Source organism: Dendrobates tinctorius, unplaced genomic scaffold (genome assembly GCF_039654945.1).
Source record: "Dendrobates tinctorius isolate UK_male_01 unplaced genomic scaffold, ASM3965494v1 ptg000143l, whole genome shotgun sequence".
Classification (NCBI taxonomy): Eukaryota; Metazoa; Chordata; class Amphibia; order Anura; family Dendrobatidae; genus Dendrobates; species Dendrobates tinctorius.
In genome coordinates this window covers 8,541,328-8,562,646 of record NW_027361810.1, presented here as the reverse complement: position 1 = coordinate 8,562,646, position 21,319 = coordinate 8,541,328, and the positions used below count along the sequence as shown (strand labels likewise).

The 21,319-nt window shown below is 44.2% G+C and overlaps 1 protein-coding gene across 1 annotated transcript; it reads left to right on the top strand.

Moving 5' to 3' along the window:
* The first annotated feature begins 1,765 nt into the window (after nucleotides 1–1,765).
* Nucleotides 1,766–17,850, top strand: GPBAR1 (G protein-coupled bile acid receptor 1). The gene is made up of 2 exons (XM_073545382.1): nucleotides 1,766–2,028; nucleotides 14,656–17,850. The coding sequence occupies exon 2, from the start codon at nucleotides 14,775–14,777 to the stop codon at nucleotides 15,783–15,785; it is 1,011 nt and encodes a 336-aa protein (XP_073401483.1). The 5' UTR covers nucleotides 1,766–2,028; nucleotides 14,656–14,774; the 3' UTR covers nucleotides 15,786–17,850.
* The last annotated feature ends 3,469 nt before the right edge of the window (nucleotides 17,851–21,319 follow it).

Below are 21,319 nucleotides of genomic sequence, written 5' to 3'. Positions count from 1 at the left end.
GCGCCATTCTCCTACTGTCCACAGATCCTTGTGGTACCACAAGCGCCAGCAGGTCTGAGAGCTGCCAGTGCAGACACTGGAGATGCTCGGACATTAGATACACAGCTCAGCAGTCAGTATCACACAGGAGAGGATTAGATACACGGCTCAGCTGTCAGTATCACATAGGAGAGGATTAGATGCATGGCTCGGCACACAGTATCACACAGGAGAGGATTAGATACACGAATCAGCAGGTAGTATCACACAGGAGAGGATTAGATACACAGCTCAGCAGTCAGTATTACACAAGAGAGGATAAGATACACGGCTCAGCAGACAGTATCACACAGGATAGGATTAGATACACGGCTCAGCAGTCAGTATCACACAGGATAGGATTAGATACACGGCTCAGCAGTCAGTATCACACAGGATAGGATTAGATACACGGCTCAGCGGACTATCACACAGCAGAGGATTAGATACACGGCTCAGCAGTCAGTATCACACAGGATAGGATTAGATACACGACTCAGGAGTCGGTATCACACAGGATAGAATTAGATACACTGCTCAGCAGACAGTATTACACAGGATAGGATTAGATACACGGCTCAGCAGTCAGTATCACACAGGATAGAATTAGATACACGGCTCAGCAGTCAGTATCACACAGGATAGGATTAGATACACGGCTCAGCGGACAGTATCACACAGGAGAGGATTAGATACACGGCTCAGCAGTCAGTATCACACAGGATAGGATTAGATACACGGCTCAGCAGTCAGTATCACACAGGATAGGATTAGATACACGGCTCAGCAGTCAGTATCACACAGGATAGGATTAGATACACGGCTCAGCAGTCAATATCACAATGGATAGGATTAGATACACGACTCAGGAGTCAGTATCACACAGGATAGAATTAGATACACGACTCAGGAGTCAGTATCACACAGGATAGAATTAGATACACTGCTCAGCAGACAGTATTACACAGGATAGGATTAGCTACACGGCTCAGCAGTCAGTATCACACAGGATAGGATTAGATACACGGCTCAGCGGACAGTATCACACAGGAGAGGATTAGATACACGGCTCAGCAGTCAGTATCACACAGGATAGGATTAGATACACGGCTCAGCAGTCAGTATCACACAGGAGAGGATTAGATACACGGCTCAGCAGTCAGTATTACACAGGAGAGGATTAGATACACGGCTCGGCAGACAGTATCACACAGGATAGGATTAGATACACGGCTCAGCAGTCGGTATCACACAGGATAGGATTAGATACATGGCTCAGCAGACAGTATCACACAGGATAGGATTAGATACATGGCTCAGCAGACAGTATCACAAAGGATAGGATTAGATACACGACTCAGGAGTCAGTATCACACAGGATAGAATTAGATACACGACTCAGGAGTCAGTATCACACAGGATAGAATTAGATACACTGCTCAGCAGACAGTATTACACAGGATAGGATTAGATACACGGCTCAGCAGTCAGTACCACACAGGATAGGATTAGATACACAGCTCAGCAGTCAGTATCACACAGGATAGGATTAGATACACGGCTCAGCAGTCAGTATCACACAGGACAGGATTAGATACACGGCTCAGCAGTCAGTATCACACAGGATAGGATTAGATACACGGCTCAGCGGACAGTATCACACAGGAGAGGATTAGATACACGGCTCAGCAGTCAGTATCACACAGCAGGATAGGATTAGATACACGGCTCAGCAGTCGGTATCACACAGGATAGGATTAGATACATGGCTTGGCAGACAGTATCACACAGGATAGGATTAGATACACAGCTCAGCAGTCAGTATCACACATGAGGCTTGGATACAGCTGGTGATGAGTGGATTTCCTCTTCAGTCTCTGGAGGATGAGGCTTCTTCTTTCTCGTGGAGGAGGGAGCGGAGCTCAGAGATCTCAGGACGCCCCTGGATGTGGACAGACCCCGCAGCCGCTGCACAGAGACCCCCGGAGCACAGACCCCTCCTGTCGGACGGTGAGTGCTGCGGGACCCGGTAACCAGACACCAGGGTTACATTCAGCCTGATGTAGCAGATCTGAGCTCTGCAGTGTTGTGTGATAGTCTAGAAGGCTTATCTGCAGTCCTATGTAAACTCGCAGTCCCATGTAAACCTCCATCTGGCTGTAGTTCCTTTCTTGCGGCTCCTCAGCCCGATCTTCTCTTCACATCAGTGGAAAAGTTTCTATATTCACATCTGATACCAAAAAACAAAGTGAAGGGAAACTTTTCCTCCCTTGAGTCCCTTTTCCTTTTTTTTACCCTTTTCCGTGGCTGTGGAGGGTTTGTATTTTGTATTTTGCAGGATGAGATGAAGATTTTGATGCCATTTTTTAATTTATTGGAAAATGGAAAGAAAATTTGTCCTAGAAGTTCAAGAAGACATGGCAGCGATTCCGCTCTTGTTATTTGTGGATTTTTTCCCACATGATAATTCTGAGCCGCGCTCGTTATTCTGCAGATGGTAAAAACATTTATTTTTTTTAAATCTTAGAATTTGGAGAGAAAACTGTTTTTTAAAACCGACATCTTTTTTTTTTTTTTCATTTTTAGTTAATGGAGCCAGAGGCTTCTTGTAATCCTCAGATTAAGCTGCACTTGTTTGTTACCATTTTATCTATCACTTTTTTTCTTTCTCTTTAGCTTTTTTTTAAGAGGTGACTTGATCAAAAACAGCAATTCTGTTTTTTTTTTTTCATTTATTTATTTTTGTGTTCACTGTTCAGGATACATAACGTTCTGATGGACATCGGATTCCAAATATGTTCATTTATCTCTTCAAAAAAAAATTTTAAAATTAGTTTAGTTAGGTACAAGAAGGAGATATCTTTTTTTTTTTTCAATTATTTGTAAACTTTTTTTTTTCAATTTTTTTTTAGTATTGTGTCACTTGCAATACTTCTTGCCAACAGTTAGGTGTACCAAGATGGCCGACCTCTGGTTGTTTTGTATGTCTGTCTTGGTGAAGAGTCTGCTAGAGTAAGATGCTCAGAATTTAATAAATGTGTGCCGGGGCTGGAGGCCATTTCTGTTGGCGCTTAGGCCACTTTTGTGGCGTTATTTATAATGAATTTCTCAGCCACGGCGCCTCCCCGGCGGAGCTCTTAACCACTTCTCTAAAGTTTTCGGAGCCTGCATATAAAACGGCAAAAGACGAAAAATTGTTTCTCTACTATTAGCGCAAAAATTTGGTGACTTTCAAGCAGTTTTACGGCAGAACTGATGAATCTGGGGCCTTCGTATTTACATTTCTCACCGTTTTTAAGATCTCTGCTTGTTGTCAGGCAACGGCAACATTCCCATTTGTATCGAACCCTCCAGTGAGTGAAAAGAAATAAAATACAATGTATCAAATTATAAAATCCTCTGTAAGCTGAACGGAGCGTGGGAAGCCCATAGGCTGTCATTGGAGCTGGCGTCCTATTGAGTCCCCCCATCGTCGCCATCCTGGTACACCTGTGCTTCTTGGGAGATCTTGATTTTTCAGTCTCTACTACAACACTTAAGACAATTAACATCATCAACAGGAAAAACATCAAAACACCAAAATGTTTTTTTTTTTTTGGTGCAGTACCTTCCCCCAAAAATGCCCGGAAAACCCCATCGTATGTTCCCCCCAGTATGGTATCATTTATAACATTGGTTCTCGCCCCGGGCCCCTTGCTCTGAGGGGGCCCACCCAGAGCTACTGCCGCTGGGTTCACCACCTGAGTTGTAATCAGGGATACCGGTTAGGGGCCTACTCAGATTTTTCGCCTCCCCCCCCTGAGCTGAACCCCTAGCTATGCCTCTGGCTCTCGTATAGCTCCATAAGTGGAAAAAATAAAGTTATAGCTGTCAAAAAATATTGAAAGTTTACCAAATTCAGAATTAAAATATACTTTAAAAAAAGCCGACAAGTCTGGCATCACCCTACTTGTGTCGATTCAGTTCATTTTTGCCGTCTAATAAACACCGAAAAAAATAAAAATAAAAACATCATGATTTTTTTTTCCTCATTTCACCGCTCTTGGATTTTTTTCCCTGTTTTCTGTACATTATATAGCAAAGTGAATGGTGGCAAACAAATCTACAATCTATCCTGCAAAAAAAAAAAAAAAAAAGCTTTCATATGGGAATAGGGATGGGGAAATAAGTTATGGTTCCTGGAAGAAAGGGAGGAAAAAACGAAAGCGCGAAAAAAGAGAAATGGCCGCAATAATGGTCTGTAAAAGTCGTGTAGATGAATGTTATTCTTTGTGTTAGACGCTTCTCACGTTACAGAGATGATTTGTATAAAAGGAGGAAGGGGCAAAACTCATCTTCACAGTAAACTTCCCCATCCAGGACCTGATATTTGCTGCATAATCAGATGTTCTGAATTATCGGACGGTCCGGGGACATTTTATTACATTTATATGTATCGTTTTTTGCACCTTTTGCCTCCTGTGAGTAACACTATAAATCTCGTGTTTATTGATGATTTTTATACAAGTTTATTTCCTACAGATAAAATCACCAGAGCGGTGAAAATTTGGGTACAAAACAAATTTATTAAAAAAAAAAAAAAAGGAGTCCAAAATAAACCCACTATAATATGACGATTACCCCCCCCCCTATAGACTCGTGAACATCGGGCTGCGGCTCTTTTTTGTAAAAATACTGCGTATTTATAAGAAAACTGGGTGAAACCTTTCAGGATCCGAGATATCACCTCCTGCTTTCACTCCGAGGAGGCGCTGCGCTCGGCTCTCGCACCTCAATTTGTTAGGGTCGATCTTACCACCTTTCCATTAATGGATAGACATGGGTGTCCGGGGGGACGGCGAGGGGACAGGTACTGTGTCCTCACCATCCATAGTGGATGCCGACAACAATCTAATTCCAATCCTGACAGTTTAACCACTTAAATGCTGTGGTCACCACTGACAGTGACGTCTAAGCGATTACCCAGACGTCTTCTACCAGTGGCCCCAAAATAAAGGTAACTTGTTATTTATGCTGCTCGTGTATACAGGCAAAATTTTTATCCAATGTGCTCAAGGCTGCAAGAATTTTTTAGACTGGAAACATTGTAACAAACCCTCAGCTTTAAAATGATGTCACAGTACAGGGATAATGCACACAGTGATGTCACAGTACGGGGATAATGTGCACAGTGATGTCACAGTACAGGGATAATGCACACAGTGGTGTGATTATGATGGTGTGATTTGTATGCCAATTAAAAGGATTTAGCTTCTTCTGGTGCTGAAGAAGTTAGCAACCCTTTGTGTGGTGGTCAGAAACATGCAGCTCCATTTCAGCTGCTTCTGATCTGGTCATTACCTCTTCCTATATATACACATAAACTGGTCAGACCTTCTTGTCCCTGCCAGTGAAAGATTTGTCTTCCTGTGCTGTGTGCTAAAGCTAAGTGGTTGGAGTCGTGTTGTTGTAGTGTTCTGTGGTTTCCTGTAGTACGTGTGTGTTTATCTCCTGGTCCCTGTTCCCATTTAGTTTATTACTCCCTGTCCCTATCCACCTCCTTATTGCTGGTTAGTGATTTTGTAATTTTGTATGAGAGTGGTTTTCTGTTATCCCTGTTTTGTCTTTGTATCTTATTTACCTTACATTTCTGTCCCATGCCTCATGGAGTGGGGGGAGAGGACAGATCAGGGTTTAACAAGAGCTTAGTAAGGTCGGAGACTCAGGCATCTCTGCCTTCAAGAGAACCACTGGGACAGGGATAGTTAGGGACGGGTCCCAGCTCCAGGGACAGTTTGAGGACCCTCTTCCTTACTAAAGACCATCACAGCGTGACATGTATTCTGTGTATTTTCAGAAGCTCTTGGGCCCCAATGTACAGTCTGTGCCAGGGCCCGTCTCCTGCTCGGTGTCATGTGTACAGTTGTGTTTTTCACATTTTGCTGCTTCTGTGATTGTCTCCTAATGGGTGGAGTGACCTTTGAGGCTCCGGAATCTGGTTGAGGCCACAGCCTCCGCTCCTCCTATAGTTAAGCCCCCGGGGATATATTGAAATTGTCCCAAACCTTTACTGCGGTCAGGAAATTGCATAAATAGCAATTCCTCAATAAGTGAGATCTGATGATGATAATGTAGGAAGCAGAGAAGTGATAAAGTCCACAGCGCTCGCCAGCAGATGACAATCATAAATCTTGTGATGGTGGAGCGTCCTGGCAGCTCTCATACCCACGCCTGCGGGACGCTGTATGGATTGCGCATTTACCATGAAGGAATATTGCGCTTCTGAGCCTGGTAAGTGCTGGGGATTTCTCAGTATTTTTTGGTTGAAGAAGACGATAATAATTCTGCAGAATACAAGCTGCAGTGTCTACAGAGCTGCTCTCACAGGCTCTGCCATTGGGAAAGCCTTCTGGACAGACATATGTTGTGGAGTTGCTATTTGGGTAATTGCCTAAATAAAGGGTTCTTATGTTATCACCCCTTAAGGATGCGGTCAATTTTCATTTTTGTGTTTGAGGTTTTTCTTTTAGCTATTTATTTTTCTGTCCACATCGCCGTATGAGGGCTCGTTCCTTGCTGGACAAGTTGTAGTTTTTGATAAACTGTACTAAAAATTGAGATAAAAACCCTCCAAATGCAGCAAAATGGTGAAAAAAAAACCTTCTGCCCTTTTGCCATTGATTTTTGGGTTTTGTGCAGGTTTTATTACTAATTTTTAAAAAGTTCTGAAATTTGTAAGAGCAAGTCCATAGTCCGTGGCGCCATTTTCTGTAACATTTCTTATTGCTCCATTGTGTGAGGGATTGTTTCATTGTGCACTGAGATGTATTTATTGCTGCAAATTGGGGAACATGCAATATCAAGCAATAAAATCATTGTATTTGGGGGAGGTGCAACAATCCTTTTTTTTTCCCTATGGCGCTAATATCTTATGTATTAAATAATTTTATATTTTGATAGGCCGGACACTTACAGACGCTGTGATACCAAATTCCCTTTTTTTAATTATTTTTATTCTCTTGGTTTTCGGACTAAGAATATTCTGAATATAAGCCACGGACGTCCGACTGAACTTCCCATCAGTATCACTCCGCTTTATTTCTGCTGTCAGAGACTGACCAGCATATGTATCACTTAACAGGAGCGATCAGAGCGAGCGGATGGAGCGGGCTCAATATATATCTTACACTCCGTGCAGGGCAAGTCCGATAGTGGATATATACTGAGCCCGCTCTGTGCAGGGCAGGTCTGGGTCTGTTAGTACAGTAGATATACAGTACAGACCAAAAGTTTGGACACACCTTCTCATTCAAAGAGTTTTCTTTATTTTAATGACTATGAAAATTGTAGATTCACTCTGAAGGCATCAAAACTATGAATTACCACATGTGGAATTATATAATTAACAAAAAAGTGTGAAACAATTGAAAATATGTCTTATATTCTAGGTTCTTCAAAGTAGCCACCTTTTGCTTTGATTACTGCTTTGCACACTCTTGGCATTCTCTTGATGAGCTTCAAGAGGTAGTCACCGGAAATGGTTTTCACTTCACAGGTGTGCCCTGTCAGGTTTAATAAGTGGGATTTCTTGCCTTATAAATGGGGTTGGGACCATCAGTTGTGTTGTGCAGAAGTCTGGTGGATACACAGCTGATAGTCCTACTGAATAGACTGTTAGAATTTGTATTATGGCAAGAAAAAAGCAGCTGAGTAAAGAAAAAACGAGTGGCCATCATTACTTTAAGAAATGAAGGTCAGTCAGTCTGAAAAATTGGGAAAACTTTGAAAGTGTCCCCAAGTGCAGTGGCAAAAACCATCAACAGCTACAAAAAAACTGGCTCACATGAGGACCGCCCCAGGAAAGGAAGACCAAGAGTCACTTCTGCTGCGGAGGATAAGTTCATCCGAGTCACCAGCCTCAGAAATCGCAGGTTAACAGCAGCTCAGATTAGAGACCAGGTCAATGCCACACAGAGTTCTAGCAGCAGACACATCTCTATAACAACTGTTAAGAGGAGACTTTGTGCAGCAGGCCTTCATGGTAAAATAGCTGCTAGGAAACCACTGCTAAGGACAGGCAACAAGCAGAAGAGACTTGTTTGGGCTAAAGAACACAAGGAATGGACATTAGACCAGTGGAAATCTGTGCTTTAGTCGGATGAGTCCAAATTTGAGATCTTTCGTTCCAACCACCGTGTCTTTGTGCGACGCAGAAAAGCTGAACGGATGGACTCTACATGCCTGGTCCCCACCGTGAAGCATGGAGGAGGAGGTGTGATGGTGTGGGGGGGCTTTGCTGGTGACACTGTTGGGGATTTATTCAAGATTGAAGGCATACTGAACCAGCATGGCTACCACAGCATCTTGCAGCGGCATGCTATTCCATCCGGTTTACTTTTAGCTGGACCATCATTTATTTTTCAACAGGACAATGACCCCAAACACCTCCAGACTGTGTAAGGGCTATTTGACCAAGATGGAGAGCGATGGGGTGCTATGCCAGATGACCTGGCCTCCACAGTCACCAGACCTGAACCCAATCGAGATGGTTTGGGGTGAGCTGGACCGCAGAGTGAAGGCAAAAGGGCCAACAAGTGCTAAGCATCTCTGGGAACTCCTTCAAGACTGTTGGACGACCATTTCCGGTGACTACCTCTTGAAGCTCATCAAGAGAATTCCAAGAGTGTGCAAAGCAGTAATTAAAGCAAAAGGTGGCTACTTTGAAGAACCTAGAATATAAGACATATTTTCAGTTGTTTCACACTTTTTTGTTAATTATATAATTCCACATGTGTTAATTCATAGTTTTGGTGCCTTCAGAGTGAATCTACAATTTTCATAGTCATGAAAATAAAGAAAACTCTTTGAATGAGAAGGTGTGTCCAAACTTTTGGTCTGTACTGTATACTGAGCCCGCTCCGTGCAGGGCTGGTTTGTTAGTAGATATATACAGAGTGGGCTCATTATATATCTGCTAACGGCCCTGCCCTGCACAGAGCGGGCTCAGTATATATCTACTAACACACATGCCCTGTACAGAGGGGGCTCAATATATATCTACTAACAGACCTGCCCTACATGGAGCGGGCTCAGTATTTATCTACTAACAGACCTGCCCTGCACAGAGCAAGCTCAATATATATCTACTAACAGACCTGCCCTGCACAGAGCGGGCTCAGTATATATCTACTAACAGACCTGCCCTGCACAGAGCAGGCTCAGTATAAATCTACTAATGGACCTGCCCTGCACAGAGCAGGCTCAGTATATATCTACTAACAGACCTGCCCTGTACAGAACGGGCTCAGTATATATCTACTAACAGACCTGCCCTGTACAGAACGGGCTCAGTATATATGTACTAATGGACCTGCCCTGCACAGAGCAGGCTCAGTATATATCTACTAATTCACATGCCCTGTACGGAGCGGGCTCAGTATATATCTACTAACAGACCTGCCTTGTACCGAGTGGGCTCAGTATATATCTACTAACAGACCTGCCCTGCACAGAGGGGGCTCAGTATATATCTACTAACGGACCTGCTCTGTATGGAGCTGGCTCAGTATATATCTACTAACCAACCTGCCCTGGACTAATACACCTGCTGTACACGGCGCGGGCTCAGCATATATTAATTATCGGACCTGCCCTGCACGGAGCGGGCTCAGTATTTATCTACTACTACACCTGCTATACACGGTGCGGGCTCAGCATATACAGTTAGGTCCATATATATTTGGACAGAGACAACATTTTTCTAATTTTGGTTCTAGACATTACCACAATGAATTTTAAACAAAACAATTCAGATGCAGTTGAAGTTCAGACTTTCAGCTTTCATTTGAGGGTATCCACATTAAAATTGGATGAAGGGTTTAGGAGTTTCAGCTCCTTAACATGTGCCACCCTGTTTTAAAGGGACCAAAAGTAATTGGACAGATTAAATAATTGTAAACTAAAATGTTCATTTCTAGTACTTGGTTGAAAACCCTTTGTTGGCAGTGACTGCCTAAAGTCTTGAACTCATGGACATCAACAGACGCTGTGTCTCCTCCTTTTTGATGCTCTGCCAGGCCTTCACTGCGGTGGTTTTCAGTTGCTGTTTGTTTGTGAGCCTTTCTGTCTGAAGTTTAGTCTTTAACAAGTGAAACGCATGCTCAATTGGCTCGATGAATCTGCGCCATATTCTGCGTGTTACCAGATATTGCTACATCTCACCAAACAGCCGGACGCTGCACCACAAACGATTTCTATAGAGAAGTAAAACATTAATCCGCAGACGTTCCGGCTCATTTCTTCTTGGACCCAACAGCATCTCAGCGACCAAATATCGGGAAAATCCCAACATCACAGACGTTTCCAGTAATTACCCCCCGACGTGTCATCTTATAGGGTGGAGAATGTCGGGATGTGGGCTTAGATACACTGGGGCAGCACACAGGATTAGATACACAGCTCAGCAGACAGTATCACACAGTATAAGAACGTAGAACCTCATACATGTTTTGACGTGACTCCGATATTCACTGTCCTCATGGAGGCCGCAGAACGCCCTCCTGGCCTCTGATACATGAGGTCCTATGGAAACGTCACATCATCTTCCGATAAAACATCCCAATGTTCAATATGGTCTGAGTGTACGAGCGCAGTGTGCACGCAGCCCAAGATGCCGCGACAAGTCGCTCCCCGCCCCTGTGAATGGTTTTCTTATAAAGTGTCAGCGCTGCTTGCTTTCCCATAGAGAAGGAAAAGTCGCGGGGCGTCCAAATTCCTGACAAGCCGCAGATTGCAGTAATATGTGGGACACAGGCGGTGTTATACTGATCGCTGGATTATTGGGATGGGCTCACACAGGGGAGCACTGCACCCCCTAATGAGTCCTAATAATATCCCGCGATATTATTAGGACTGATATAATAACTCCCTTGTTTGTGTGAGCTAGGGAGAATCTTCAGTGGCTTTATGCAGGTAATCAAGGGGGTCTTGGCTTATGGACCACAAGGAGTAACATCCTGTGTTCTAGCATTTACGTTCCTGCACTGCACACCTGTATGACTGCACTCCCCCAATGCCTCTACCTGTGCACACCTGTCTGACCACGCACCTCCATAGTCTCTACCTGTGCGCACACCTGGCTTACCGCGCTCCTTCATTGCCTCTACCTGCGGGCACACTTGGCTGAATACGTATCTCCATAGTCTCTACCTGTGCACACCTGGCTTTCCGCCTCCTTCATTGTCACTACCTGCGTGCACATCTGACTGACTGCGCTCTTAATTGCTTTTACCTGTGTGCACACCTGGCTGACTGGCACCTTCATTGCCTCTACCTGCGTGCACACCTGTCTGACATTGCACCTTCATTGCTTCTACCTTCGTGCACACCTGGCTGACAATGCACCTTCATTGCCTCTACCTGTGCACACCTGGCTGACCGCCTCCTTCATTGTCGCTACCTGCGTGCACACCTGACTGACTGCGCTCTTAGTTGCTTTTACCTGTGTGCACACCTGGCTGACTGGCTCCTTCATTGCCTCTACCTGCGTGCAAGTCTGGCTGACCGCGCTCCTTCATTGCCTCTACCTGCGTGCACACCTGGCTGACAATGCACCTTCATTGTTTTTACCTGTGTGCACACCTGGCTGACTGGCACCTTCATTGCCTCTACCTGCGTGTACACTTGGCTGACATTGCACCTTCATTGCCTCTACCTGCGTGCACACCTGGCTGACTGGCACCTTCATTGCCTCTACCTGCATGCACACCTGGCTGACATTGCACCTTCATTGCTTCTACCTGCTTGCACACCTGTCTGACATTGCACCTTCATTGCTTCTACCTGCATGCACACCTGGCTGACAATGCACCTTCATTGCTTCTACCTTTGTGCACACCTGGCTGACAATGCACCTTCATTGCCTCTATCTGCGTGCACACCTGGCTGACCACACTTCTTCATTGCCTCTACCTGCATGCACACCTGGCTGACAATGCACCTTCATTGCCTCTACCTGCGTGCACACCTGGCTGACAATGCACCTTCATTGTTTCTACCTGCGGGCACACCTGGCTGACCGCGCACCTTCATTGCCTCTACCTGCGTGCACACCTGGCTGACAATACACCTCCATTGCCTCTACCAGCGGGCACACCGGGCTGACCACATGCCTTCATTGCCTCTACCTGCATGCACACCTGGCTGACTGCCTCCTTCATTGCCTCTGCCCGCGTGCACATCTGGCTGACAGCGCTCCTTCATTGCCTTTACCTGCGTGCACACCTGGCTGACGGCGCTCCTTCATTGCCTCTACCTGCATGCACACCTGTCTGACTACGTATCTCCATAGTCTCTACATGTGCACACCTGACTGACCGGGCTCCTTAATTGCCTCTACCTGTGTGCACACCTGGCTGGCTGGCTTCTTCATTGCCTCTACCTGCGTGCACACCTGGCTGACAATGCACCTTCATTGCCTCTACCTGTGTGCACACCTGGCTGACTGGTTCCTTCATTGCCTCTACCCGTGTGCACACCTGGCTGACTGCACCTTCATTGGCCCTACCTGTGTGCACACCTGGTTGCCAATGCACCTTCATTGCCTCTACCTGCGTGCACACCTGGCTGACCGCACTTCTTCATTGCCTCTACCTACATGCACACCTGGCTGACCGCACTTCTTCATTGCCTCTACCTGCGTGCACACCTGGCTGACCACACTTCTTCATTGCCTCTACCTGCGTGCACACCTGGCTGACCGCGTATCTCCATAGTCTCTACCTGTGCACACCTGTCTGACTGTGCTCCTTCATTGCCTCTACCTGTGTACACCTGGCTGACCACCTCCTTCATTGCCTCTACCTGTGTACACCTGGCAGACAGCCTCCTTCATTGCCTCTACCTGCATGCACACCTGTCTGACCACGTATCTCCATAGTCTCTACCTGTGCAGATCTGTCTGACCGTGCTCCTTCATTGCCTCTACCTGCATGCACACCTGTCTGACCACGCATCTCCATAGTCTCTACCTGTGCACACCTGGCTGACTGCCTCCTTCATCGCCTCTACCTGTGTACACCTGACTGACCGCCTCCTTCATTGCCTCTACCTGTGTACACCTGGCTGACCGCCTCCTTCATTGCCTCTGCCTGTGCACACCTGTCTGACCACGTATCTCCATTGCCTCTACCTGTGTACACCTGGCTGACCGCCTCCTTCATTGCCTCTGCCTGTGCACACCTGTCTGACCACGTATCTCCATTGCCTCTACCTGTGTACACCTGGCTGACTGCCTCCTTCATCGCCTCTACCTGTGTACACCTGGCTGACTGCCTCCTTCATCGCTTCTACCTGTGTACACCTGACTGACCGCCTCCTTCATTGCCTCAACCTGTGTACACCTGGCTGACCGCCTCCTTCATTGCCTCTACCTGTGCACACCTGGCTGACCACCTGCTTCATTGCCTCTACCTGTGCACACCTGTCTGACCACGTATCTCCATTGCCTCTACCTGTGTACAACTGGCTGACTGCCTCCTTCATTGCCTCTACCTGTGCACACCTGTCTGACCACGTATCTCCATATTCTCTACCTGTGCACACCTGGCTGACGCCTCCTTCATTGCTGTTTCCGCTTTCTGTTTGATGATTATAGCTCAGCTCTTCTTCACTGGCAGCAGCTATAAAAAGTCCATTCCCTGCACGGATGTTTATGCATTTCGCTTTCAACGCCCCCATAAAGAAGGGAGAGTTTGGTTATTTTTTTTATGGCTCTGAACTCATCCCTGACCATAAAGTGAGCGGTTGCTATAATTTTCTAGGAAAGTAATTTGTGACCAGGGGAAAACTCATAAACTCAGTGAAGAGAAACTGATTTTTATCCCCAGCCTATATGACCACAGGCGGAGATCACCGATCATTACCAGTATAATGGCTGGAAAATGATGGATTATTTACTGCAGAGATCTGTAGAACTAGAAAGAGGGGGCGTAACGAGAAATCATGGGGTCATCCATGATATCACACTCGCATGTATCTACACAACGCACACAGGTTATATAAATATATAGATGTATATCTGATCTAAATCAGAATATTTCCCCATTTATTCAATGTGCAGCACATATCATTGCACAAATACAGTGTCAACTGCGGTGTGCCATATAAATAACGCTAATCATAATAAGAAAAGTGGTGCCTGATACTATAACGCTCAATATCCAGAGCAGAAAGAAGACTCACAAAGTGCCTAATGCTGCCATATCATGACTGGTGCATAAATAATATCGCCATATTGTGCAGGCTTAATACTGCTATCCTTGTCCCGTGCAATTGTCATATTATATGTATATTTCCCTCATATAATGTTTAGTATTTATTGCAAAAAGTATAGTAGCAAAAAAACTGCTTGATAGTGATAAATAATAATAAACAAAATAATAAATAATGCTGCCATATAATGGTGAATATCCAGTGCATGAATAATGACACCATTCTGAGTCATCCGCACAAACCCAACGCTTGGCAATTACGCTCTGGTCCCTTTAGGAGATACATACTAATAATATAATAGTTTCCCCCAATACAATGTATTCATAGATATTATTCTTTGAGCAGCCACCATTGTCCACCCCTCACTATTTGTCTCCTTCCTTGCAGCGCCTCCATTGGAAATCTCCATTGCTCCATCTCCATTGCTCCATTGCTTCTTGGCCCATCAGAAGAATGTTCTCAGACCGTCGGCTCAGGACTCGTTCTAGGCGCTGACTGTATGAGGGATGGAGTCGGACGTGTCTCAGAATCAGTCAGATCATAGAGACCAGGAGAAGCTCATCATCCTGCTGTCCAGCCCCCTCTCGGCCTTCATCATCCTCTCCAATCTTTTCATCATCATTGGAATCATCTTCAACAAGAAGTTGCACAACACGGCCAACTACTTCTTCCTTAGCCTGCTGTTTGCCGACTTCTTCACTGGCGTTCTCCTGCCTTGCATCCCTCGGATGAAATTCAACAAGGACCTGGGGTATTACGGCTGTTTTCTCGCCTACATATCCCCCAATTTCTTCTTCCTTTCATTCTTGGCTAACTTGTTGATGGTGCACTACGAGAAGTACTTGTGCATCATCTATCCTTTGCACTATCGGGACATTTGGGTGCACCGTTGTGTCCCGCTCTCCCTCTTCTTGGTGTGGACGTTTCCCTTGGTGTTCTCCTGCCTTCCATTATTGGGCTGGAATAATTGGAAAAGTAACGACACTTGTTCCTATAAACAGGTGTTCCCAAATGCCTATATATACCTGGAGACGTATGGGGTGGTCATCCCGGCCATCTTGGCCATGAGCTTCATCACCATCAAGCTCCTTTCAGTGGCCAGAAGGCAACTCAGGGAAATCAAGAAGCTGCACCGATCAGTGCAGCGGGAAGTGGTGACAGAGATTGAGCGCCAGATGGACTTGCGATACGCCAAATGTATCGCCATCTTCTCCTTGACTTTCCTCATCTGTTGGGTTCCTTACATCGCTCTTCTCCAGGTCTCGGTGCTGGTCATAGAGAATTATGAGATCAGTTTATGGATTGTCCTGACGCTCACGTGTGTAGGAAGCGGCAGCGCCGCCGTCATCCCCGTTATTTTAGGATTAAGCCACCGGCAATACACTGAACTGTGGAGGAACCTGTGCAAAAAATACTGCCAGTCCTGCTGCAAATCCAAAGGGAACCCAACAAGTGACCATCATGATATGAAGAGCAGGGAGGAGACTCTGGAAGATGAATTAACTGCTGCTAAATGATGACGTGACGCCATAATGACGGGTCTACCGTCTGGTGCCAGACGTTCAGGCTCCACAGGGGGCGACATTCAGTTCTGGTTGTCCATTACCCCCCCAATATTAAGATATTGTAAGGTAAATTGCAGGAGTTCTTATTCACTGGTTTCTGAGCTCCTTCAGCGCTGGCACCAATGATTCAACTGGCACCTTACCCCGTATACCCAACACACCACCATTAATTGGTTTACTGGGAAAAAATGGATTATCGGTGCGTAATCAGTGAGGGCTCATCCCCTACCAACCAACGCCGTCACTGGGCACCACAGCCCTTCACATACTCACCCAGGTACAATGGCGTGATCATGGGTGCCACTGTGCCGGCCCCGTGCAAATGAAATGAGCTGCACGGAATAGCATAACTGCAAAATCTGTGAAGGAGCCCCTACCTACTAAGTACCATTTATAAAGCTGCTGTCTTATCTGGCAGAGGGGTCTTTGGGCATCCTCAGGCCCCGGGGGCTGGTGCTCCCCTCCTTCTGGAAACCATTAGCAGTCCGATTTCAAAGCCAGTCCCTCAACCCCACATAAATAATCTTAAAAACTTATCAAAAAGTAACTAAGAGTTAAAACTGTTACTGGAAATGTCTACTGTACACACCTTCAACACGGGATCAATCTGCATACTTAAAGGGACTCTTTTATTATGACCAACATCTTTAAGTTAGCACCCCATTATGATCCCCCGATAGTGCTACAAGAGAGAGTGTGATTGTTTCAAGCAAATAGCCCCCCTAAATTGATAAACCAGGCTAAAGAAAACTCACTTCCTTGTTCTCTGCAGTCACATGATGTATCACATGAGGCTTTTCACTGCTGCTGATTGGTCGAGAGAGATTATGTGATCACTGTGCTAGGACTCGGATTCTCCACAGCAAAAGGAAGTGTTTTTTTTCTAACTTGTTTAACTATTTTAGGGGGCTTTTTAGAGGGGGTAATTTTACCCAATCATAGAGCTAAATTGGAGCATTATACTGATCCCTTTATTAGGGTAGGTCCAGGATAGTGATAGGGTGCCTTTAAATGAAGTTATGGCGACATCAATAACAGGAGACAGTGGCTCTTATACTTGTTGAGCCAGCTCATTCACTTTACTTGTAATAGTGTCGCAGGGAGGATCAAAGGACATTACCACCGACCCAGTCTGTAGTCCTCCAGTGAGGAGGTCCATGCTGGAGGAGGCTCACTGATTAGGATTTCCAAAACCAGACTACTCATTTAAAGGGACAGCTCACCGAGAATTGTTCTTTAGTTATATAATTGCATCTAGTGCCTGTATGAGGTCCAGACAGTGCCGGCACCTTGTAATTGACATCCCCGTGCTGCATTGTCTTTCTCAAGGCTTTCTAAGAAGTTTTCCTTCCTTGATCACTGCGGTAGATTATAACATAACGCCCAGAGGTTCAGCATCCGCTATTCGCTCAGCCGCGTTCTGTCATCTACAAGTTCAGCGAAGGATAAGCTGAACTTTCTGGAAGCGCAGACTTTCTCTTCCATTGTATTGTGTCACTCAGGAAGTTGTGATGTCATAGACTGATACATTCTCAAAGTAATAGATACATTGCTGATGTTCTCTGAAAGATCTGCAACTTGTGGATCTCTGGCTGTAGAGAAACTACAACTGACAACATTGGTTCTAGTGCATGTGGAGAGTTGTAGTTTCGCAACAAGTAGAAAGTCTGAGGTTTTCGACCACTACTACCCAAGACACAAGTTTGATGTCATTGTTCCCCATTTTCTTTTTTGGATTTCCATTAGAACTAAAGTTGATTAAAATAGATTTGCAAGATCCGGGTCAGAAATCTGTGGCCGCTGGACCAGCTCCCTGCGCACCTCCACCTTCCTGCTGGCCTTCCCGGCTCCTCTTCCAGTTTGTAGGCTCGAGACGATTCTCACGAAGCCCTGTGTGACACGACCCAGCAATCGGTCGGTCACCAAACAGGAAATGTATCACCAACAGTTAGCTGAGGCATCAGGTGACCTTTTAAAGGGAATCTGTCACCTCTTTTTTGAGATATCATATAATGATATCATTCAATTGTGTGTCACATAAGGATTCTCTTAGTACTTTTGCTTCCCCCCTGACCCCGCACCTTTCATGCATAAATACCTTTTTTATATCGGTTCAGATGTATGTAAATTGCCGCAGTCCGGTCCGATGGGCGGGGTTTATTCACCTGCTTCCCCCCTCCCTGTCTTGCTCTACACAAGAAGAAATGCATAGAGCAAGACAGGGAGGCGAGGAGCAGGTGAATAAGCCCCGCCCAGCGGACTGGACAGCGGCAGTTTACGTACATCTGAACCGATATAAACAAGGTATTTATGCATGAAAGGTGCGGGGTCAGGGGGAAGCAAAAGTACTAAGAGAATCCTTATGTGACACACAAATGAATGATATCATTATATGATATCTCAAAAAACGGGTGACAGATTCACTTTAAAGGAAGGTGGGAGTGGTCACCACCTGCATCAGCAAACTGACCAGCCATGTAATTACACCAGCGGCCACTGGGGGGGGGGGAAACTGATATTATCCCCCGATGGCCAGAAAGGAAAAAAGGTTTAACATGCAAAGCAAAATCTGCCACAGATCCAAAAATGGATCATGAAAACAATTTAATCGTTGCAGTGCAACACACATTCTGTTACACTGGGCAGGAAGAGCTCCGCAAGGCTTTGGTCCGGCAGCTGTGGACTACCAATGTGACCACTAGACCAGGGACCTGCAAATCTTGTTGCTTTGCTCAAATGAGAACCATTCGATTGTCTCTGAACTTTCTGTTTTGTTACATTGTTTAGAATTATTGGTTTTGTTTCTTTGTGAGATTATAATTGTTCTAAAACTGTTCTTAGAAACTGATTGTAGGAAAATTCCAATTTCTAATAAATGAAGGGGTACAGCTTAAAAATGTTTTCAGTTTTGTTTCTTTTTTTATCAGTTTCCTGCCTTTGTAGGTAGGTGAAAATTTAGGCTAGATCTTGGATGTAATACGGTCTTTTACCTGGGCGGAACGTTCTCTGCTCCACAACGTCCCCTGTATGATCAAACAGGAGATTGGTAGAAAAGTAAAGGTCAAATTTCTGTTACACACTTGTCCTGGGTATCCTGGGCTCTGCTTCAACTTCGCCCGCAGCGCTCTGTTGTGCTCCAAGTTAGGGTTTGCAGGTTACAAAAATATAACTACTATAATACTGCCCCTATGTACAAGAATATAACTACTATAATACTGCCCCCTATGTACAGGAATATAACTACTATAATACTGCTCCTATGTACAAGAATATAACTACTATAATACTGCCCCCTATGTACAAGAATATAACTACTATAATACTGCTCCTATGTACAAGAATATAACTACTATAATACTGCTCCTATGTACAAGACTATAGCTACTATAATACTGCCCCTATGTACAAGAATATAACTACTATAATACTGCCCCCTATGTACAGGAATATAACTACTATAATACTGCTCCTATGTACAAGAATATAACTACTATAATACTGCCCCCTATGTACAAGAATATAACTACTATAATACTGTCCCTATGTACAAGAATATAACTGCTATAATACTGCTCCTATGTACAAGACTATAGCTACTATAATACTGCCCCTATGTACAAGAATATAACTACTATAATACTGCCCCCTATGTACAAGAATATAACTACTATAATACTGCCCCTATGTACACGAATATAACTACTATAATACTGCCCCCTATGTACAAGAATATAACTACTATAATACTGCTTCTATGTACAAGAATATAACTACTATAATACTGCCACCTATGTACAAGAATATAACTACTATAATACTGTCCCTATGTACAAGAATATAACTGCTATAATACTGCTCCTATGTACAAGACTATAGCTACTATAATACTGCCCCTATGTACAAGAATATAACTACTATAATACTGTCCCCTATGTACAAGAATATAACTACTATAATACTGTCATTATGTACAAGAATATAACAACTATAATACTGCGCCTATGTACAAGAATATAACTACTATAATACTGCCTGTATGTACAAGAATATAACTACTATAATACTGCCTGTATGTACAAGAATATAACTACTATAATACTGCCCCTATGTACAAGAATATAACTACTATAATACTGCCCCTATGTACAAGACTATAGCTACTATAATACTTTCCCCTATGTACAAGAATATAACTACTATAATACTGCCCCTATGTACAAGAATATAACTACTATAATACTGCCCCTATGTACAAGAATATAACTACTATAATACTGCCCCTATGTACAAGAATATAACTACTATAATACTGCCCCTATGTACAAGAATATGAATACTATAATACTGCCCCCTATGTACAAGAATATAGCTACTATAATACTGCTCCTATGTACAAGAATATAACTACTATAATACTGTCCCTATGTACAAGAATATAACTACTATAATACTGCCCCCTATGTACAAGAATATAACTACTATAATACTGCCTGTATGTACAAGAATATAACTACTATAATACTGCCCCTATGTACAAGAATATAACTACTATAATACTGCCCCTATGTACAAGAATATAACTACTATAATACTGCCCCCTATGTACAAGAATATAGCTACTATAATACTGCTCCTATGTACAAGAATATAACTACTATAATACTGCTCCCTATGTACAATAATATAACTACTATAATATTGCTCCTATATACAAGAATATAACTACTATAATACTGCTCCTATGTACAGGAATATAACTACTATAATACTGCCCCCTATGTACAAGAATATAACTGCTATAATACTGCTCCTACGTACAAGAATATAACTACTATAATACTGCTCCCTATGTACAATAATATAACTACTATAGTACTGCCCCCTAAGTACAAGAATGTGATTCCACACCTGCGATATGTAGCTGGATGTGATTTTTTTGTGGATAGTTTTGCAGGTTATGAGTTATGATTATTGTGGATGTTTCCTTTCTATGAATGATTGATACACATGTAGCCATTGGCATGATTGTGCGGTGGGTCGGGCGGTGCAGGTGGTTGGTCGGTCCTGGATATGTACAGATGAGACTCGTATATGAGATTCACCTTTTTATCTTTGCAATCTTATCAATGATTGACATCTTATCTCTCTGTGTTATCAGTGATGGCCATTAGGCTCCCTGGCTGTGTGCAGCTGTTCTCTTCCATATGCGCATTTGTCATGAGCTTTGATTCATGTCCCATCACAGTCAGAGCTTCAGATTTACTACAGAGCATCTCTGCTCCAAACTGAGACTTGTCTGACCTCTTCTCCCTCTAGATTGTCACAGAGTCACCCGAGCTATAGAGACATCCATGGCCTCCTGCACAGTAATACATCCAGACCTATATTGTCTACATACAGGTGCAGCCTTCTTCCTCCTGGTGGTTCCTCCAGCTTCTTTGCACATTTGTTTTTGCCTAACCTGCAGTATGTGTCCCTATGACAGA

Excerpts from the sequence above, each read along its gene's own strand:
- GPBAR1 (XM_073545382.1), top strand. The coding sequence starts at position 14,775 with ATGGAGTCGGACGTGTCTCAGAATCAGTCAGATCATAGAGACCAGGAG.